The 19,673-nt window shown below is 39.9% G+C and overlaps 1 protein-coding gene across 1 annotated transcript in view; it reads right to left on the reverse strand.

Annotated features, from left to right (window-relative positions):
* GUCY2F (guanylate cyclase 2F, retinal) overlaps positions 1-19,673 on the reverse strand; it is a gene marked incomplete at both ends in the record, with an annotated part of 197,736 nt that overhangs the window by 164,322 nt on the left and 13,741 nt on the right. The window contains 3 exon segments of the mRNA XM_080653124.1: positions 14,984-15,206; positions 15,209-15,262; positions 15,266-15,285. Of these exon segments, the coding sequence (XP_080509250.1) occupies positions 14,984-15,206; positions 15,209-15,262; positions 15,266-15,285 (297 nt within the window).

A 19,673-nucleotide genomic window follows, 5' to 3' on the forward strand; every position in this document is an offset into this window, starting at 1 on the left:
CACATGCATACACCTTCAAATCTTTCTTTTAGAGCTTAACTCTTTGTTTTAAACATCTTTTTAAAAACAAATCTTTATTGTTGAAAGTATTACCTATGCCTCCTTTTTTTCCCATTGACCCCCTCCAAACCACCCTACCCAGGCCTTCACCACTCTATTGTCTATCTCCATGGATTATGCATATATGCATACGAGGTCTTCAGTTGATTACCTCCCAACCATCCACCCTCCCCACTTTCCCTCTGAGATTCCACAGTCTGTTCTATGCTTCCATGTCTCTGGATCCACTCTGTTCATCAGTTTATTTTGTTAATTAGATTCTACATATGAGTGAGATCATGTGATACTTGTCTTTTGCTGACTGACTTATTTCACTTAGAACTTTAACTCTTAAGTGTAACAGGCAGGCAGAATCACCAAACATTTAAGGAAAGCTCCAAAAATAAAATAGAAACACCAAAACAAAGGAGCATGAAAAATTAGGAATTGAGGAAAACACAGAGAGAAGATAACTTCAAGGGAACTATAATGTACATCTTCAAAGAAATAAGAGAAAATACTATACTCATGAAACAAATGCAGAACTTTATTAAAATAAAATAATCAAACAATGAAAGTTGATTCTTGGAATTAAAACTGTGATAGCAAATTTTGTTATTAAATTAGTAAAAGAGTTCTAACAAATATTGAGGAATTCTTCCAGAAAGAAAAATGAAAAACAAAAATATGATAACACAAGAGAAATAATAAGACAAAAGAAAATTAACCCAGGCAATCTTATATCCAACAAAGATTACTTCAAGAGATAACAAAGACAATATTAAGGAAATTATCAAATAAATAACAAGAAAAATTTCTATGCAGAATAGAAAATTTCTAGACTGAAAGTCTCCACCAAATGTACAGCATAATATATATCAGACATCATCATGAAATTTCAAAATATCAAGAATAAAGAGATCATCTTAAAAGCTTCTGGGGTAGATAAGGAGGAGTGAAAATAGGTTGCATCACAGGATCAGGAATGAGAATGACACTGGATTTCTCACACCAACAGTGGAAACTAGAAGCCAATGTGCCATGTCTTCAAATTGCTGAGAAAAAATTATTTTTAACCTAGATTTATATACTCAAATAATCAAAAGTGAAGATAGAATAATGACTTTCAGACATGCAAAATCTCAAAAATTTACCTCCTGTATACCTCTCTTAGAAGCTATTAGAGGATGTGCTCCACCGAATGAGTAAACTAAGAAAATGGGATACATAAGGTTCACGAAACAGTGGATCCAGCACATAAGAAAGAAGAAAGGAATTTCCAGAGACATGAAAAGGGAGATCTTACCACAATAGTTGTGCAAAAAGTTTAGATTGGAATAGAAAGAGAACAGAGAGCCTCAGGAAAAACAAATGAAATTGATAAGGGATTTACCAGGTTTTATCATATATAAAATTGTTTTGAGAAGTTTCTATAGCTTTATCAGACAGTACTGAAAGACTTAGAAATTTAAATTAAGGTAAGCAAATTGAAAAATACAGCAATTATGAATCCAGTAAAAATCAAAAGTTACATGTAAAATGAATTATTACCATAATATACCACATTGATCAGCTATGAATTATATTTACATAGGTATAATATTAAAAATACTAAATATAAAGATTGTGATATAACTATATTGAAGGTTTAAAAAAGATAAGGAAGTATATGAAATAACAATTCTCAACTATAAAAGAAAATCTATGGGGAGAAAAATGGCGGCGGAATAGACAGACATGTTCCGAGCCTTGTCCTGGAGCAGAAAGAAAGAACAGCTGAGGGTCGCACTAGGAGTGTTTGTTGGCAAGTTGGGGGACAGCTGAACTCCAGAAGAAGGTGGGAGACTGCTAGACAGGGTTCCCCTGACCTGGCAGCTCCCACTGCGGCTGGGTCCCCTCCCGGAGCTGCGGGCTTGGACACGGAGTCGCCGCCATCTGGAACCGGAAAGTGGAGCTTATCGGAAGCCTGAGAATCCACAAATGCGGCACCCACAGAACAGCTGCGAGCCCCAGAACAATGCTCCCCAATTGGCGCAAACACACGGGTTCAGAGGAGCTCTACACTCCACCACGGAAAGGTCAGATTTCGCCTGGGATAAGGTGAGGTCGCTGGTCCCAGCGCGAGAGAGGAACACGCGTTTTGCAGGAGCTGGAGGACCAGGGAAGTCTGTGCCTAGAAAAATCGGTGGCTGCTGGGGCTGGCGTGATCTGTGAATGTGGAAGGGGGTCCTCAGAGCTGCTAACAGAAGGGCTCTCTAAAAAGCAACCCATTTTGATCTGAAGTGCAGGGACACCCTAAGAATTTCAGAGGTGTGCTAGACTTACGCGCAGCCACGGAGTGCGCACACTTGAGCTTTTTCCTCTTGAAATTCTTGCTTCTGATTACTAAGCCCAATTCATAGGTTCACCCAGTTGGGGACACCCTGGGAGACTGCAGGGGAAAGTTGTTTTTCTGGAACCTGGGGATCGAAGCGGGGAGTGACCATCGGAGAGCCAGCTCTGAGGCAGCCCACTCCCACAAACCGGTAGTGAGTGCCACAGGGAAAGAAGGCTCTAACACGTCCTAGAGAGGCCATAGATAGACCCGGAAGTCAATCCAGAAACACTGCCACCCAGGGGCTGAATCACAAATTGACTCTTGTGTAATCAAAAATAAAGGAATACGAATTAAGACGCACCGCCTGCTTAAAATCAGGACTGGCTTACATCACTGAAGAGCAGTGGAACGCAGGGAACTGCAATACTGTCCGGACTGAGAAACAGGCGTGCCAAACAGAACAACAGAGGAAGTGAATGACCTTCACTACTCCACATTTTATTTTTATTTTTTATTTTTTTATTTTCATTTTTTGCATCTTTTACTCAAGAAACTAATTTTTTTCCTCACTTGATTTTACCTTTTTAATTATTACATTTTTATTTTCAATCCGTATTATTACTACTGCAATTTTATCTTTTTTTTTTTTTAAGTGTCATTTTATTTTCTCTTCATTTTGTTTTGGGATTAATGTTCTACATTCTATTTTTATCTTTCCTTTAGCATCATTTTACTCTATCTCAAATCTACCTTTATGCCATCACTCTCTTCCTCACTTTTCCCTTTTCAGTGTCCTGTTTATCTTACCCCTTTCCTGCTTTAGATTTTCCCTATTCTTTCTGTTTACCCCCTTTTAAAATTTCACCCTACTTATATATCTAATCTCCAATCCCCTGCTCCAAGTCCATACACACCTCCCTCTTCGCTGTCTTAACTATCCAAAAAATTGTTTTTCTCTCTGTCCTTTTGTTGTTGTTCGTTTGAATGTAGATTATATTGAATTTTTATGCTTTTTTGTGAGATTGTTTTGCTTATTCTTCTTTTGTTTATTTTTTTGTTTGTTTAGTGCTTCTCTTTTCCCTTGCCTCACTCAATATTAGTTGGTATTGTAGTTTGTATTAATCCCCAGGTACTTGTTGCTGGCATTTGCTGGGATAAGTGATTATTCTATTGGAGTTTTATCCCCAATATATATAGTCTGTTTCCCTTTCTCTCTTAGTCTCTTTCTTGTCTCTCTTACTTTTTTTTCTTCTTTTTTTCCCTTTTCCCAATTTCATTTTGACACCCCTCTTTTTTTTCTTCTTCTTTCTTTTTCCTCTTCTTCTTTCTCTACTATCCCCTAATTTGCCTTTCTCTGGTGGTCACCTTTATTGGAGGTTATTAATATTGTGAATACATTTCTGTTCAGTGCCTTGTGTGTTGTACCTGGTAGTGCTGTATTTTGTGCCTTTAAATCGACGCAGGAGAGAGAGAACTACATAACCAGACACCCAAAGAAGAGAGACCATGGGGAGACAAAGACACAGCCCGCATATGAAAGAAAAGCAGGCATCACCAGAAAAGGAAGTAAACGAAATGGAAGCAAGCAACCTTCCAGAAAAAGAATTCAGAGAAATGGTCCTAAGGTGGCTGAAAAGAATGGAAGACAAATTCGACAATATGAGCAAGAACCAAGAGGAAATGAAGAAGAACCAAGAAGAAATGAAAAATGACATCGCTGCTGTAAAGAACTCAATAGAAAGCATCAAGAGTAGACTAGAAGAAGCAGAGGACCGCATCAGTGAGCTAGAAGACAAGATGGGAAAAAATACCCAAGTAGAGCAACTTCTAGAAAAATAAATTAAAAGGCAGGAGGAGAGCCTAAGGGAACTTTGGGACAACACGAAACAAAACAACATCCGCATAATAGGGGTTCCAGAAGGAAAGGAAGCTGAGCAAGGAATAGAAAACCTATTTGAAGAAATAATGACAGAAAATTTCCCTGATATAGAGAAGAAAAAACCCACACAAATCCAAGAAGCTCACAGAGTCCCAAGCAAAATGAACCCCAAAAGACCGACGCCAAGGCACATTATAATTACATTGGCAAACACCAACGACAAAGTAAGAATCTTAAAAGCGGCCAGAGAGAGACAGAAAGTTACATACAAAGGAACCCCCATCAGACTAGCAACTGATTTCTCAACAGAAACTCATCAGGCCAGAAGGGAATGGAATGAAATATACAAAGTCATGCAAAGGAAGGGTCTGAATCCAAGAATACTGTACCCAGCAAGGCTGTCAATCAAAATTGAGGGTGAAATCAGGAGCTTCACAGACAAGAAAGGACTAAGGGAATTTACTACCACCAAACCAGCAATGCAAGAAATGCTAAAGGGTCTGCTGTAAAAAAAAAAAAAAGAAATAGGAAGCGAAGAAGGAACACAGGTGTAAAGAATAGGAATGGCGACAAATAAGTACCTATCAATAATAACTTTAAATGTAAACGGATTAAATGCCCCAATCAAAAGACATAGGGTAATGGATTGGATAAGAAAACATGACCCATATATCTGCTGTCTACAAGAAACCCACCTCAGAAAAAAAGACGCACACAGACTGAGGGTGAAGGGATGGAAAAAGGTTTTCCAGGCAAATGGAACTGAAAAAAAAGCTGGGGTAGCAATACTTATATCTGATAAATTAGATCTCAAACTGAAGGACATAACAAGAGATAAGGAAGGCCACTTCATAATACTAAAGGGAGCAATCCAACAAGAAGAAATAACTCTGGTAAACATATATGCACCCAATACAGGAGCACCCAAATACATAAAAAAACTCCTGGAGGATATCAAGGGAGAGATTGACAGCAATACAATCATAGTAGGAGACGTCAATACCCCACTATCACCATTGGACAAATCCTCTAAACAAAAAATCAACAAAGAAACATCAATCCTAAATGACTCACTAGACCAGATGGAATTAATTGACATCTTCAGAACATTTCACCCCAAAGCCACAGAATATACATTCTTCTCAAGTGCACATGGGTCATTTTCAAAGATAGACCATATGTTGGGACATAGGCAAAGTCTCTTCAAATTCAAGAAGATAGAAATCATATCAAGCATCTTCTCAGACCACAGTGGCATAAAACTGGAAATCAACTACAATAAAAACAACCCAAAGAAATCAAACACATGGAGACTAAACAGCATGCTATTAAACCATGACTGGGTTACCAGAGAGATCAAAGAAGAAATAAAAAACATCATGGCAACAAATGACAATGAAAACACTACAATCCAAAATCTATGGGACACAGCGAAAGCAGTCTTGAGAGGGAAGTTCATAGCTCTACAAACCTACTGCAAAAAACAAGAAACAGGGGTAATAAATTACCTAACTCAACAACTCAAAGAGTTAGAAAAAGAGCAACAAGAAAAGCACAGTGTAAGCAGAAGGAAGGAAATAATAAAGATCAGAGCACAGATAAACGACATAGAGACCAAAGAAACAATACAAAAGATCAACAAAACCAAGAGCTGGTTATTTGAAAGGATAAACAAGATTGATGAACCTCTAGCCAGGCTCACCAAGAAGCAAAGAGAGAGGACCCAAATAAACAAAATCAGAAATGAAAGAGGTGAAATAACAACAGATCCCGCCGAAATATAAAGGATTGTTAAAAAATACTACGAACAACTCTATTCCAACAAACTGGACAACCTGGAGGAAATGGACATATTCCTAGAAAAATATAACCTTCCAAAACTCAATCAGGAAGAATCTAAACAGCTCAATATGCCAGTAACTATGGAAGAAATTGAAGCAGTCATCAAAGAGCTTCCAGCAAACAAAAGCCCGGGGCCAGACGGCTTCACAGGAGAGTTTTACCAAACATTCAAGGAAGAACTAAAACCTATCCTCCTCAGACTATTCCAAAAAATTCAAGAGGAAGGAACACTTCCAAGCTCCTTCTATGAAGCCAGCATCACCCTAATACCAAAACCAGATAAAGACAACACAATGAAGGAGAATTACAGGCCAATATCCCTCATGAATGTAGATGCCAAAATCCTCAACAAAATTCTAGCAAATCGGATCCAGCAGTACATCAGAAAGATCATACACCATGACCAAGTAGGGTTTATCCCAGGAATGCAAGGATGGTTCAATATCCGAAAATCAATAAATGTGATACATCACATAAACAAATTGAAAGATAAAAATCACATAGTCATATCAATTGATGCAGAAAAAGCATTTGACAAAATCCAACACCCTTTCTTGATAAAAACTCTCAACAAGGTGGGAATAGAAGGATCATACCTCAACATAATAAAAGCTATATATGATAAACCCACAGCTAACATCATACTCAATGGGCAAAAACTAAAACCATTTCCCCTAAGAACAGGAACAAGACAAGGATGCCCACTCTCACCACTCCTGTTTGACATAGTCCTGGAAGTATTAGCCATTGCAATTAGACAAGAAGAAGAAATAAAAGGCATCAAAATTGGAAGAGAAGAAGTAAAGCTGTCCTTATTTGCAGATGGCATGATATTGTACATAAAAAACCCGAAAGACTCTATCAAAAAACTAACAGACTTAATAAATGAATTCGGCAAGGTAGCAGGATACAAAATTAATGCCAAGAAATCTATGGCATTTCTATACACCAACAGTGAACTTACAGAAAGAGAGACTGAAAAAGCAATCCGATTTTCCATCAAACCAAAAAAATTAAGATACTTAGGAATAAACCTAACCAAGGAGGTAAAAAACCCTATGCGGAAAACTACAGGACACTGAAAAAAGAGATAGAGGAAGATGTAAACAGATGGAAGAACATACCATGTTCATGGATTGGTAGAATCAACATCATCAAAATGTCCACACTACCCAAAGCAATCTATAGATTCAATGCACTCCCCATTAAAATACCAATAGCATATTTCACATACCTAGAAAGAACTCTCCAAAAATTCATCTGGAATAAAAAAAGACCCCGAATAGCCACAGCAATCCTGAGAATGAAGAATAAAGTAGGAGGAATCTCAATACCAGATTTCAAGCTGTATTACAAAGCCACTGTCCTCAAAACAGCCTGGTACTGGCACAAGAACAGACATATAGATCAATGGAATAGAATAGAGAATCCAGATGTCGACCCAAACCCATATGCGCAATTAATATTTGACAAAGGAGGCATGAGCATACAATGGAGTCAAGACAGTCTCTTCAATAAATGGTGTTGGGAAAATTGGACAGATACATGCAAAAAAATGAAACTAGATCACCAACTTACACCATACACAAAAATAAACTCAAAATGGATACAGGACTTAAATATAAGACGGGAAACCATAAAAATACTAGAGGAATCCACAGGCAGCAAAATCTCAGACATATGCCAAAAGAACTTCTTCACTGATACTGCCCCTAGGGCAATGGAAGCCAAAGAGAAAATAAACAAATGGGACTACATCAAAATAAAAAGCTTTTGCACAGCAAAAGAAACCATCAACAAAACAACAAGAAACCCCACTTTATGGGAGAACATATTTGCAAATGGTATCACTGATAAAGGTTTAATTTCCAACATCTACAGGCAGCTTATACAACTTAATAAAAGGAAGATAAATGATCCAATAAAAAAATGGGCAACAGACCTAAATAGAATCTTTTCAAAAGAAGACAGAAGGAAGGCCAAGAGACTCATGAAAACATGCTCAAAGTCACTTATTATCCGAGAGATGCAAATCAAAACGACAATGCGATACCATCTCACACCTGTCAGAATGGCTATCATCAACAAATCAACAAACGACAAGTGTTGGCGAGGATGCGGAGAAAAAGGAACCCTCGTGCACTGCTGGTGGGAATGCAGACTGGTGCAGCCACTGTGGAGAACAGTATGGAGTTTCCTCAAAAATCTGAAAATGGAACTCCCATTTGAACCAGTAATCCCACTCCTAGGAATATATCCTAAGAAACCAGAAACACCAATCAGAAAGGATATATGCACCCCTATGTTCATAGCAGCACAATTTACAATAGCTAAGATTTGGAAACAGCCTAGGTGTCCGTCAGCAGATGACTGGATCAGAAAACTATGGTACATCTACACAATGGAATACTATGCTGCCATAAAAAAGAAGGAATTACTACCATTTGTAGACACCTGGATGGAATTAGAGAACATTATGCTAAGTGAAATAAGCCAGTCAATGAAAGAAAAATACCACATGATCTCACTCATTTAGGGATAATGAAAAACATTATAAACTGATGAACCAAAAGATAGTTACAGAGGCAGTAAAGCATCAAACAGAGTGTCTTATTACAGCAGTAAGGTTAGGGAGAGGTGGGGGAAATAAGAGATCAACTGAAGGACTTGTATGCATGCATATAAGAGTAACCAACGGATGCAAAACATTGGGGGGTGAGGCCAGGTATGGGAGTGGTGTGGGGGGGCAATGGTAAGATATGTACACATATAATACCTTAATAAAAATTTGAAAAAAAAAAAGAAAATCTATGAATAATGCCCAAAATTGATAAATCAAGAGACCAGTGGCAGTAAATGTAGAAGTAAATACCAAAATAGAGACTTAAAAGACATGAAAGTGTTGCTTCTGATGAAGGTTCGGGGGAAGTCTTAGAACTGCTTTGTTGGTGATACAAAACTTTTAGCATTTCTTGACTTTTAAAATTATGTGTATTTATCACTTTTATGGTTTTATTTTTTTTTGTCTGTTTCACTTTTTAAAGAAGTAAGGGTATAAAAGAAAAGAGGTTGCAAACCATTGTTATAGGTAATATAGCCTTTGTACAGACATTTCAATTCCACTGTAAGTTATTGGGCAAAGTAAAAATACAGCCATATTTTTCATATTTTTATTGAATTACTAGTAGCCCGGTGCACGAAATTTGTGCACATTAAAAGGGGATTAATTAGAGGAAATAACTTAATATTGCTATTTGCCCTTTCTCTATAATAGAAGTGTCAGAGATGAAATAAAATTAGTAAAATGTATATGAAAACCTTCCTCCTGTTAGAGTCTGGGGTGCACCACGGGACCCAGAGTCAAGTCCCCACCCACCCACATGCACCTTAAAATCGTGTGAGACCCAGACCCAGCCGGCCCCCATTGGGCTAGATCCAGATCTGGCCAGTCCCACCCTTGTCAAACCCCGCTGGGCAGGGGAAGTAGCCTCAGGTCCCCTAGCCCAGCGCCAGGATGGGGGGTGTGGCCTGAGGTCCCCCAGCCCTGACCAAGGCAGGGGGCATGCCTTGAGATCCCCCGTCAAGCCCCGCCAGGTGGGGGACATGGCCTGAGATCCCCTGTCAAGCCCTGCTGGGAAGGGGGCACAGCCTCAGGTCCCCCATCAAGCCCTGCTAGGCGAGGGGTGCAGCCTGAGTTCCCCCAAGCCAGCACTGGGTATGCACCTTGAGGTCCCCCTTCAAGCCCCATTAGGTGGGGAGTATGACCTGAGGTCCCCTGTCAAGCCCGCCAGGCAGGGGGGCGCAACCTCAGGTCCCCTGGCACAGTGCTGGGGCAGGGGGTGCAGCCTGAGGTCCCCCAGCCTGGTTCTGGGGTGGGGGGCGTGGCCTGAAGTCCCCTGTCAAGCCCCACCTGGTGGGGGGCGCAGCCTGAGGTCCCCTGGCCTGGTGCTGGGTTGAGGGAGCAGCCTGAGGTCCCCTAGCCCAGCACCAGGATGGGAAGCACACCTTGAGGTCCTCCATCAAGCCCTGCTGGGTGGGGGGGCGTGGCCTGAGGTCCCCTGTCAAGCCCCGCCAGGTGGGGGTGCAGTCTGAGGTTTCCTGTCAAGCCCAGCCAGGCAGGAGGGTGCAGCCTCAGGTCCCCTTGCCCGGTGCTGGGGCAGGGGGCATGGCCTGAGCTTCCCCATCAAGCCCCGCTGGGCGGGGGTTGCGGTCTGAGGTTCCCCAGCCTGGTGCCGGGGTGGGGGGCACAGCCTGAGTTCCCCCGAGCCAGCACTGGGGGTGCACCTTGAGGTCCTCTGTCAAGCCTCACTGGGTGGGGATCATGGCCTGAGGTCCCCTGTCAAGCCCAGCCAGGCAGGGGGGTGCAGCCTCAGGTCCACTGGCCCGTTGCTGGGGTGGGGGACGTGGCCTGAGGTGCCCCATGAAGACCCAGTGAGCAGGGGGTGCGGTCTGAGGTCCCCCGGCCTGGTGCTGGGGTGGGGGGGTGTGGCCTGAAGTCCCCTGTCAAGCCCCACCTGGTGGGGGGCGCAGCCTGAGGTCCCCCAGCCTGGCACTAGGGCAGGAGGAGCAGCCTGAGGTCCCCTAGCCCAGCACCAGGACAGGAAGCGCACCTTGAGGTCCCCTGTCAAGCCCTGCCTGGTGGGGGATGTGGCCTGAGGTCCCCTGTCAAGCCCTACAGGGGGTGGGGAGGGTGTAGCCTCAGGTTCCTGCTGATTGCTCATTAAGGCTTCTCATGTGAACTTGGCTTCAGCTGTGGGTGCAGTCATCTTTGTGACGGAGTGATGGTCAATTAGCATATTCCCTCTTTATTAGATAGGATTTACTACCTATATCTATCACTAGAATTTAAGCCCCATAAGAGTAGGGACAAATGATGTGCTAGCAAATGCTTATCATCTCCATGAGAAGGAAAAAAAAACTCTTACTTGTAGCATTTATCAATTTCTGTGGTGTAAATATTCTCAATGCCTGATTTCAAGCTACCATCATGATGCCACTGACACTGAGTTGAGAAAAGATGCACACTATTGACGTTTTGTGTTTGTTTGTTTTTTTAATTTTTAAATTAGTTTACATTCAATATTATTTTGTATTAGTTTCAGGTGTATAGCATATTGGTTAGACAATCATATAGTTTACAAAGTGCTCCCCCCAATATTTCCAGTATCTACCACAAGATTTTTGTCAGTTGTGCATTGTAGCCACAAAATCTAACTGTGTTGCTCTAACAATTTTCACACAATTGACTTTTGTGGACTGACTCCAACACACAACTGACAAAAATCCTGTCTTGTTCACTATTCTATCTGGAGTTCAACATAGTGTGTGGCACATAGCAGTTACTCAATAAATAGGTGCTGATCTGTTGACTGAATAGGAAAAAAAAAACAATACAGGAGCCCAAAGATAAGCAAACATTGAATTACATAATTTGATCTGAGAAAATACCATTTGGATGTTAAAAGTAAAATAATTTTGAAAGCTAGAACTACTGAGTGTCTCTGCCAGTAATTAGAAAACAAGAAAGTAGGAAGCTGAAGTCAGATTGTAATTTAATGCTAAATCACATCAAAAAGATCATTCTGGCCCAAAGGAGAGGAAATGGAAAGAAAGGTAGCTATGAACCAGGCACTCTGCTAGACACTTTACACACCATTACTTTGTTTAATCTTCACAGTAATCTTAGAAGATGTAGACCACTAATCCATTTTACAGATGGGAAAACTGAGACTCAAAAACGTCTAAGTAGCCTGGCAGGTATGGCTCAGTGGTTGAGTGCCAACCCATGAACAAAGAGGTCAGAGATTTGATTCCTGGTCAGGAGACATGCCCGGGTTGTGGGCGCAATCCCCAGAAGGGGGCATACAGGAGGCAGCTGATAATGATGTTTCCCATCGATGTTTCTATCTCTCTATCCCTCACCCTTACTCTCTATCTAAAATTCAATAAAAACATATTTTAAAATGTCTAAGTAATATAACCACTATGCTGTATACCTGAAACTAATAAAAAATAATACTGAACATAAATTGTAATTGAAAAAAAAGTCTAAGTACCTTGCCCAAGGATACACAACTAATAAGAATGAGAGCTGAGATTTACCAGAGTTTGTCTATCTCCTTATTATATGCTCTTTCTGCTATACCAGCTGCCTTCAAAAATACCTTAAAACAACATAATTTAGGAATGGAGGTAGGGAAGCTTTTTTTAATCACAAATGTGAAGATAATTGTCTCACTCTTTATCATTTTTTGGTTATGAAGGTAAAGATTAGGCACCTGCAAAGTGGGGGTGGAAGTGCATCTAAACAAGCTTTTTATAAGCTTTAGAGTATTTTTTTAGCTCTATTTCCTTGTCTATAGCTGAGTACAGGCTGCCTAGCAACCAAGCTAATGGTATCTCTTTTTTTTTTGCCTTAATTATCTTTTCCACAAGCTCAAAGAGATTGGCTCAAATATTAAGAGAATGTCTGAATTTTTTGTATCAAAATATCTGCTCATATATATTTACTAGAGGCCCATTGCATGAAGAAATTCATGCAATAGGCCTTCCTTCCCTTGGCTTCCAGCACCGGTTTTCCTCTGGCACCCAGGACCCAGGCCTTCGCTCCAGCCAGAGTCTTCCTTCTTCATCTTTGCTGCAGACTCAGGCCGGAGTCTGCCATCTTCGTCTTCGCTGAAGACTCCGGAGTCTGCAGTCTTGTCTTTGCTGTGGCACTCTGCTCCTGTAGATCCCTTCGCCCCCTGCCCTCCCTCTCATAGCAGGCGTCCTGCCCCACCTGGACACTCCGCGCCTGGAGCAGCTGGGCGGCCGCCATCTTTGGCCTTCTAATTTGCATACTCACTCTGATTGGCTGTGGGCGTAGTGGAGGTACAGTCAATTTACATGTTTGTCTATTATTAGGTAAGATAATAGACAGGCATGCGCGTGTGCGCGCACACACACACACACATTCCTCTTTCCCTAAATCCTGTGATTAAAATACAAAGACGATCTAGTCTATATCTATGTGATGCCATATCATTGTCAAAAAGTACAAGGATCAACTATATTGTGGCTTGCCTATGAGTACACCAAACAACTGTTCTGAACAACCATTCTTAGCAATTTGAGGGATCCTTGCAATTTTTGACTAAATTGATTAATTGTATTCAGTTAAATATATGTGTGTGTGTGTCCAGCTCTGCTAATATCTCTGCTAGTCACTTTTTTCATCAGAACAAGAATCAGTAAAATTTTTGCTATCAATACTCAGGAGAGAAAGAGATAAGTAAACCTAAGTGTCATCTGAATCACTTATTTAGAGAGAGAAGCAGTCCACAGGATAAAGAGTGGATAAAAAGGAGAATATATATCATGGAGAATGTGAGATGACAGCCTTCTTTCTTGCTAACAAAATCCCAATTTTGTTCAGTTTTCCAATAGCCATAGGGTAAGTCACAGTGGTCTCATTCATCTTTCTAAATTATTGGTTTAAGTATGAGGATGGGACAAGATTATGACCAGGACCATGTGGGGAGAAGTTTGCTTGAAGAGCTTCTGTGAGAGGAACATTCCCCATTTTTGTCTGTAGATAGGTCCAGCTGTATGTGATGTCTGGAACTGTGGCAGCCATCTTGGGCACATGAGAGCAACCAGATCATAAGGACAAGCTAGCATGTTGTGACTTGTAAAGTGGAAAGATGAAAAGAAACTGATTCACTGAAGACATCATTGAGCTGATGAATAACTGACACTGGATCTCCCATAGCTTCAAATTTAAAAAAGAAAATTACTTGGATCATTTTGTGTTGAGCTGTCTGTTACTTACAGCCAGAAGCATTATAATTAATACAGTATGCTAGCAAATGCTAGAGCACTTAAAAAATTTTTATGTGTCATTCTAAATACTCCTGAAAATTACTGCCTTCTACATCTGGCCTCTAATCTAACTGGCATCTTTGGCCTCCCCATATTCTTATATTCCTCATCTTTTTTTTTTATGTGTGTATTTTTCCTCTTTGTTTTTGCCTTTACTCTCCATTCTTTTCTCTGTTTTTCCCCTCCCTGTTCCTTTTCATTCCTTTGACCTTAAATGGCAGTGATTTATACATACATTCATCTAAATATTATTTCTTATATGTTAGAAGGTAGTAAGTCTTTCTAATTCCAAAGGATTTCTTTCATATAGAGGTAGCTCTATTAGCAAAAGACACCTGACCTTTCTTCTATCCCTTACTTATTTCTTCCCACAAAGGAGAAGTGATTTAATTGAACTAGTTAGTTTGGAAAGAGAACTAAACATGTGTATTCCAGCCTCTCCTAATATCTTTCTCTTGGGAGTGACCTACCAATAGGGAACACATGCTCTTCTATGCTTCTCCAGGCTGTACATTTTACAAAAGGCATGCTGCCAAAAGGCAGGAATATGGTGGTCTAGTAATATTGATGACTAGATGGAGAAGTCAGATTTAATCCTCAGATTCATTAGTGGGAAGGTCAAATACCTACAGATAGAAGCCAAACTCTCTAATACAAGATTTATCAATAATAAAGGTAATGTCTTCTTATATACCAGCTCTCTTGTCTTATTGTTGAATTGGTTCAGAACTTGGGTCAGAAACAAGACTTCTTTTTACTAGGCCCCTTTGAACAGCACTAGTCTATATTATAGTTTTATTGCCACGTTCTTAAATATATTTTATTTAATCTTCATGGCTGTATGCTGTCCTTGTGGGTTGAAGGTGAAAAAAGATCTCCAAGAATATAATATGTATTTGTTTTATAAATGCTCTCTGCAAACAAAAGGTGTTTTTCATTTATGTGTGATTGCCTGTTACTGATTAGGTTTCCTATGGAATAGAGGCTCTTGATAGGAAAAATATTTACCTTCATGATTTTTTAGTTTCTTGTGAATCTGTGCTTACTTGATCTGACTCGTTTCTCAAGAATTTCACCTCTAATTGCTGCCTCTTTATAGGCTTGATAGAATGTCTTTTTTTGGGACTCCACTGTAATGGTCAACACAGAATCATAGGCTTCCCAGAGTTTTGGATTACTCTTTGGGACCTGGTAGGCAGTATGCTTATAAGGTAAATTGTAGAGCAGGGCATCATAGGGAACAAAGACATAGGTTCCATCAGTCATTTTTTAAGATCATGAGCCCATTCCAAAGAATATGTCTCAGTCCCTCTCACAATCAAGGCTTAATGCATACACATGATGATTACTGTAACAAAGCATGAAGGTTATGGCAGCAATATGTCAGTAAATATATTGCCCAAAACTACAGATTGGGAGAAGTAAATAAATGTGTTATAATCAATTTGTAAATGATTTCTATCTTATGCTTCCAAGATGAGCAAGATTAGAAGCCCAGATCTGAGGGTGAGATATGTTCAAGGGACTCTGGATAAGGCATAGGGACAAGACCGATATGTCTACAGCTGCAGAATCTAAAGTAGATAGGAACAACAATAAATATAACAAAGAGGAGGTAGAATAATGAAGAGGCTTTGGGTTTGGAATACATAGGTTTATATCCTAATGTCATCAGTTATTAGCTGTATACCCTTAGGTAAATTAATTAATCTCTATCTGTCTCATTCACAAAATGGAGATAATAAATATGTGCTTTATGGGTCATAGTGATGATTAAAGGAGCAATTACTATAATGGGCTAGCACATACCACTCAATAAGCAATAGCTATTATTATACTTATAATAAGAAGGCTAAAAGTAGAGGATAGAGACATTCCACTAGCCACTGTCACTTTTTATTGCCAAATTCCTAAATATGTTTCAATAGATGTTGACCAACTGTTCCCAACCTTACCAAGGACATTATAGACGATGAATGGCACTAACTTATACTCACTTATAAGTGCTACTAATATTATGAGTAAGTTCAACTTTTAAAAATCTAACTTTTCTATAATTGGAATTACTTTGCACTCAATTTAATTATTCCTAGACTTATGAAACTATGCTAATTAGCAAGGCTATGCTAAAATAAAATGGAATAGAGGGAGCCATGGTTGAAGAATGGCAACCAGATCATAAGACTGGAAATCATATCCAATTTTACTTTTAGGCATGCCAAATGGGTTTAGTCTAAGCCCACTTGTGCTTCAGTACCCACATCTTTAAAATGTAGATTCCAATGCATTTCACAGATACATTGAATAATTTACTAGTAATTAGATAATGACTGGCAAGTATTCTGAACTCGTTGAAGAAAGGAAAAGGTCTTATTGCCATTGGTAAATATTAATTATACATGCTTAAATGGGAACCTTTAATCCCAGGATGTGACTATTTTTAACTAATTTCAGTGACTGGTCTTTGGCATTTACACATTGCTTTATCTATTTTCAAAAACCTTCTTTGCACTTGTTAAATACTCCCAGAAAGTTTCCCCTTTGAGCTAAAGCTGGTAATCTTCACTTTTAAGGTATAACTAGTAAGTAATGAAGTTGATTTAAACACTACACACACACACACACACACACACACACACACACACACCATAACCTGTTTCCAAATGACCATTAGCTCCTTCAATATAATTACTCTAAGGGGTTCTACAGGTATTGGTGCTCAAATATTCCTTCAAATATTCTCAGGATATCCTTGGAGCTAGTTCATGAGCCATACAAGGGATTCAGTCTCCCTTGTGCATAATCACATCTATATGTATAAAAGCCCAGTGACTGAGCGGTGGAACAACCAGAACAACCGGTTGACCAGTTGCTATGACGTGCACTGACTACCAGGGGGCATACACTCAATGTAGGAGCTGCCTCCTGGTGGTCAGTGTGCTCCCACAGTGGGAGTGCTACTTGGCTGATCGGGATGAGTGGCGATCCCACAGCAGGCCAATCCCTGCAGGCCACGCCCCCCACCAGTGCACGAATCCATGCACTGGGCCTCTAGTATTGTATAATGAGAAAATGGAGTGTCAAAGAGGTTTGATAAGGCAAGGGTTGAATTTAGAAAGAGAAACTAAAACCAAAGGCTTCTAACTCCTTATACTTATCTATACTACTAAACATGAATCAGTTTGGTCAAATTCATGCAGTAACAGGTCCATTGATGGGGAAAATTGAGTTAAGTCAAGTACTTCAGTTAGTTGTACAGTTTGTCCAATAGTATCCTTGGCAAATATCTCAGTATTGACAACTGTCTTCTACAAAAGCAGAGTTTAGATGACTCAATCAATGTTACCCAATAGAAATAGAATTCCATTTAATTTACTTAACAAAATATTAAAATCACTTCACTGGATGGAAAGTGCTAAATAGAACTAAGTGCTTTGTGTTGGTTAAAATATATGAAATAATTTTAACATACACTACATGTAATCGATGCTATGGTGTGCCACCCAGATGGAATTTATTCTCCTAACTACTGGGGGTGTTAGGAGATGATAGCTGATGCCTCTCTGGGAATTTCCTTCAGCCAAGAAAAGCCGCATATCCCAAGGTCACATCCCATCATTAGTGTGCTGGAGTCAGCTTGTGCTGGTTCACAAGAGTTTATGGTTAAATTTTCAGGGATTTTGTGAGCTAGTTAATGTCATATTTGTAATATGAAATTGGGCATGGTGGCAGTGATTACACCATTGAAATAAGCAAATGCTACAAAATCAGGGCTTCCTCCCCAATTCCCACCCCTGGAATGCTGACTGTTAATTATTATCACACTGCACCCCTTTCTCTGCATCAGTCTGTACCCAATGACTAGTCAACATGGAGATTTAAAGGCCAAGAATCCTTACCTCAATTCTGGACAACTCTTAAGGGCCATTCCAGCTTGAGAGTTCCCATTGGTACTAGGCCTTAGTTGCAACTGTATGACCGGTTCATTTTTTCTTTCTGCCCAGTTCTTTCTGCTTTCTCTCTCTCACAGGTGATGTACTTGAGCATATACCCAATAACCTTCCTGCACACAAATCTTCATTTTACAGACTTTTTTCCAGGGCACTGACTTGTGACACTGGTTTAGAGCTCCACTGTACTCTGAACTGACTTCTGTCATGGCACATACAAGATGTTTTGTCCCTATTTATGTCAGACTCCACTATGAAACTGTGAGCTCCTGTGACTGTGTGCTATCCCGTACATATTATTTTGGTACATATTATGCACTGGATAAACATTGTTTAGATGAATATTTGAAAATTTCAGAAAGAGAGGTTGTACACGTGGGTATTTTTGGTTCCTTAAAAGACATAGCATATTTGAGTTGTTAGTATGGAGAAAAAATTTGAAGCGATAGTTGCTGGGCAGGGAGATACTATCATGGCTGTCTTTAATGCTTAGTATCATTAAGTATGCTCAAGACTTTACCCTCAACCTGAATCTCTCCTTTTCATTTTCCTTTCATTGACCTACACTGATGACAGTTCAGACAAAAAGTCAGAAGTTTTATAATTGGAAAGACTATCTAGCTCTTCTTCCACTCCCATTATTTTATAGACGAAACAATGAAAGCCTTGAGAGGGAATAATCATAAGTTTCTCTATTTTTTTTTGCATGGCAAGACCCTGCTATTGAACATAATTAAAGTAAAAAATTTAAATACTGAATTCAAACAACAGCAACTTAATTTAATATATTGAGTCTTCATAAACAGGGATTTGTGGATACATCTGGTCTACATGATGATTTTACTAAATAGTTTTATTATCTCAAAATTATATTCATTAAAATGGGATTTTTACCTGTAAGTTGTTATGTGGAAAGGATTAGTGGACAGAAATGTTAAATCCTAGACAATGCCTGGGTCAGCAGGTATTTGTTGAATAATACCAATTTTTAAGTTTCCATTCTGATTATTAACAGTCAAGCCACTCCATAACCAAAACAAAGACCAGGAGATATATTCTCCTGAAATCCCATCTCACCCAGATATAATATTAGCATGTTCTCTGAGTTACCTGAGCTCGACTCAAGCTGTCTAGCAGCTCTTCGTGTTTATGCTGTGGTACCCACTATGGCAGGCTGTCCAAGACCCTCTCTTTCACCCTCAACACTAGCAACAGGAAATATCATGAAACTCTAGGACAGTGGTCAGCAAACTGCGGCTCGCGAGCCACATGCGGCTCGCGAGCCGCGGTTTGCCGCTCTGTTGACTAATGAGTTTGCCGACCACTGGGATAAGGGCTTAATCACAAGGAACAACAACAGCCTGTAATTATTGGAATTGAGAGTCTAGGTCAGCGGTCGGCAATCCCATTTGTCAACAGAGCGGCAAACTGCGCCTCGCGAGCCGCATGTGGCTCACGAGCTGCAGTTTGCCGACCACTGCTCTAGGAAAAGCCAATCACCAAGTCAATCAACTCCTACTTATCTTCCTGTATTGAAATACTCTGTCCAATAATTCCTTGAGATAGAGGAACTATGTTTCTTAGAAAGCAAAGTTTGCTTTTTTTTTAATTTCTCGCAGATTACTGGCTCTATAGTCCTTAGTGGAGGAAACTGGGCCCAATCTCACACCTAGTGAGATGGAAATGGTTCCACTAGCATGTGCTGAAAAAGCCCATAAGAGTCATACTTATATTGTGAGCCTATGATATTGCTCTGAACCCACAGAAACCCCCATTCTATTGTACT

Source organism: Plecotus auritus (assembly GCF_963455305.1).
Source record: "Plecotus auritus genome assembly, chromosome: X".
Taxonomy (NCBI): Eukaryota; Metazoa; Chordata; class Mammalia; order Chiroptera; family Vespertilionidae; genus Plecotus; species Plecotus auritus.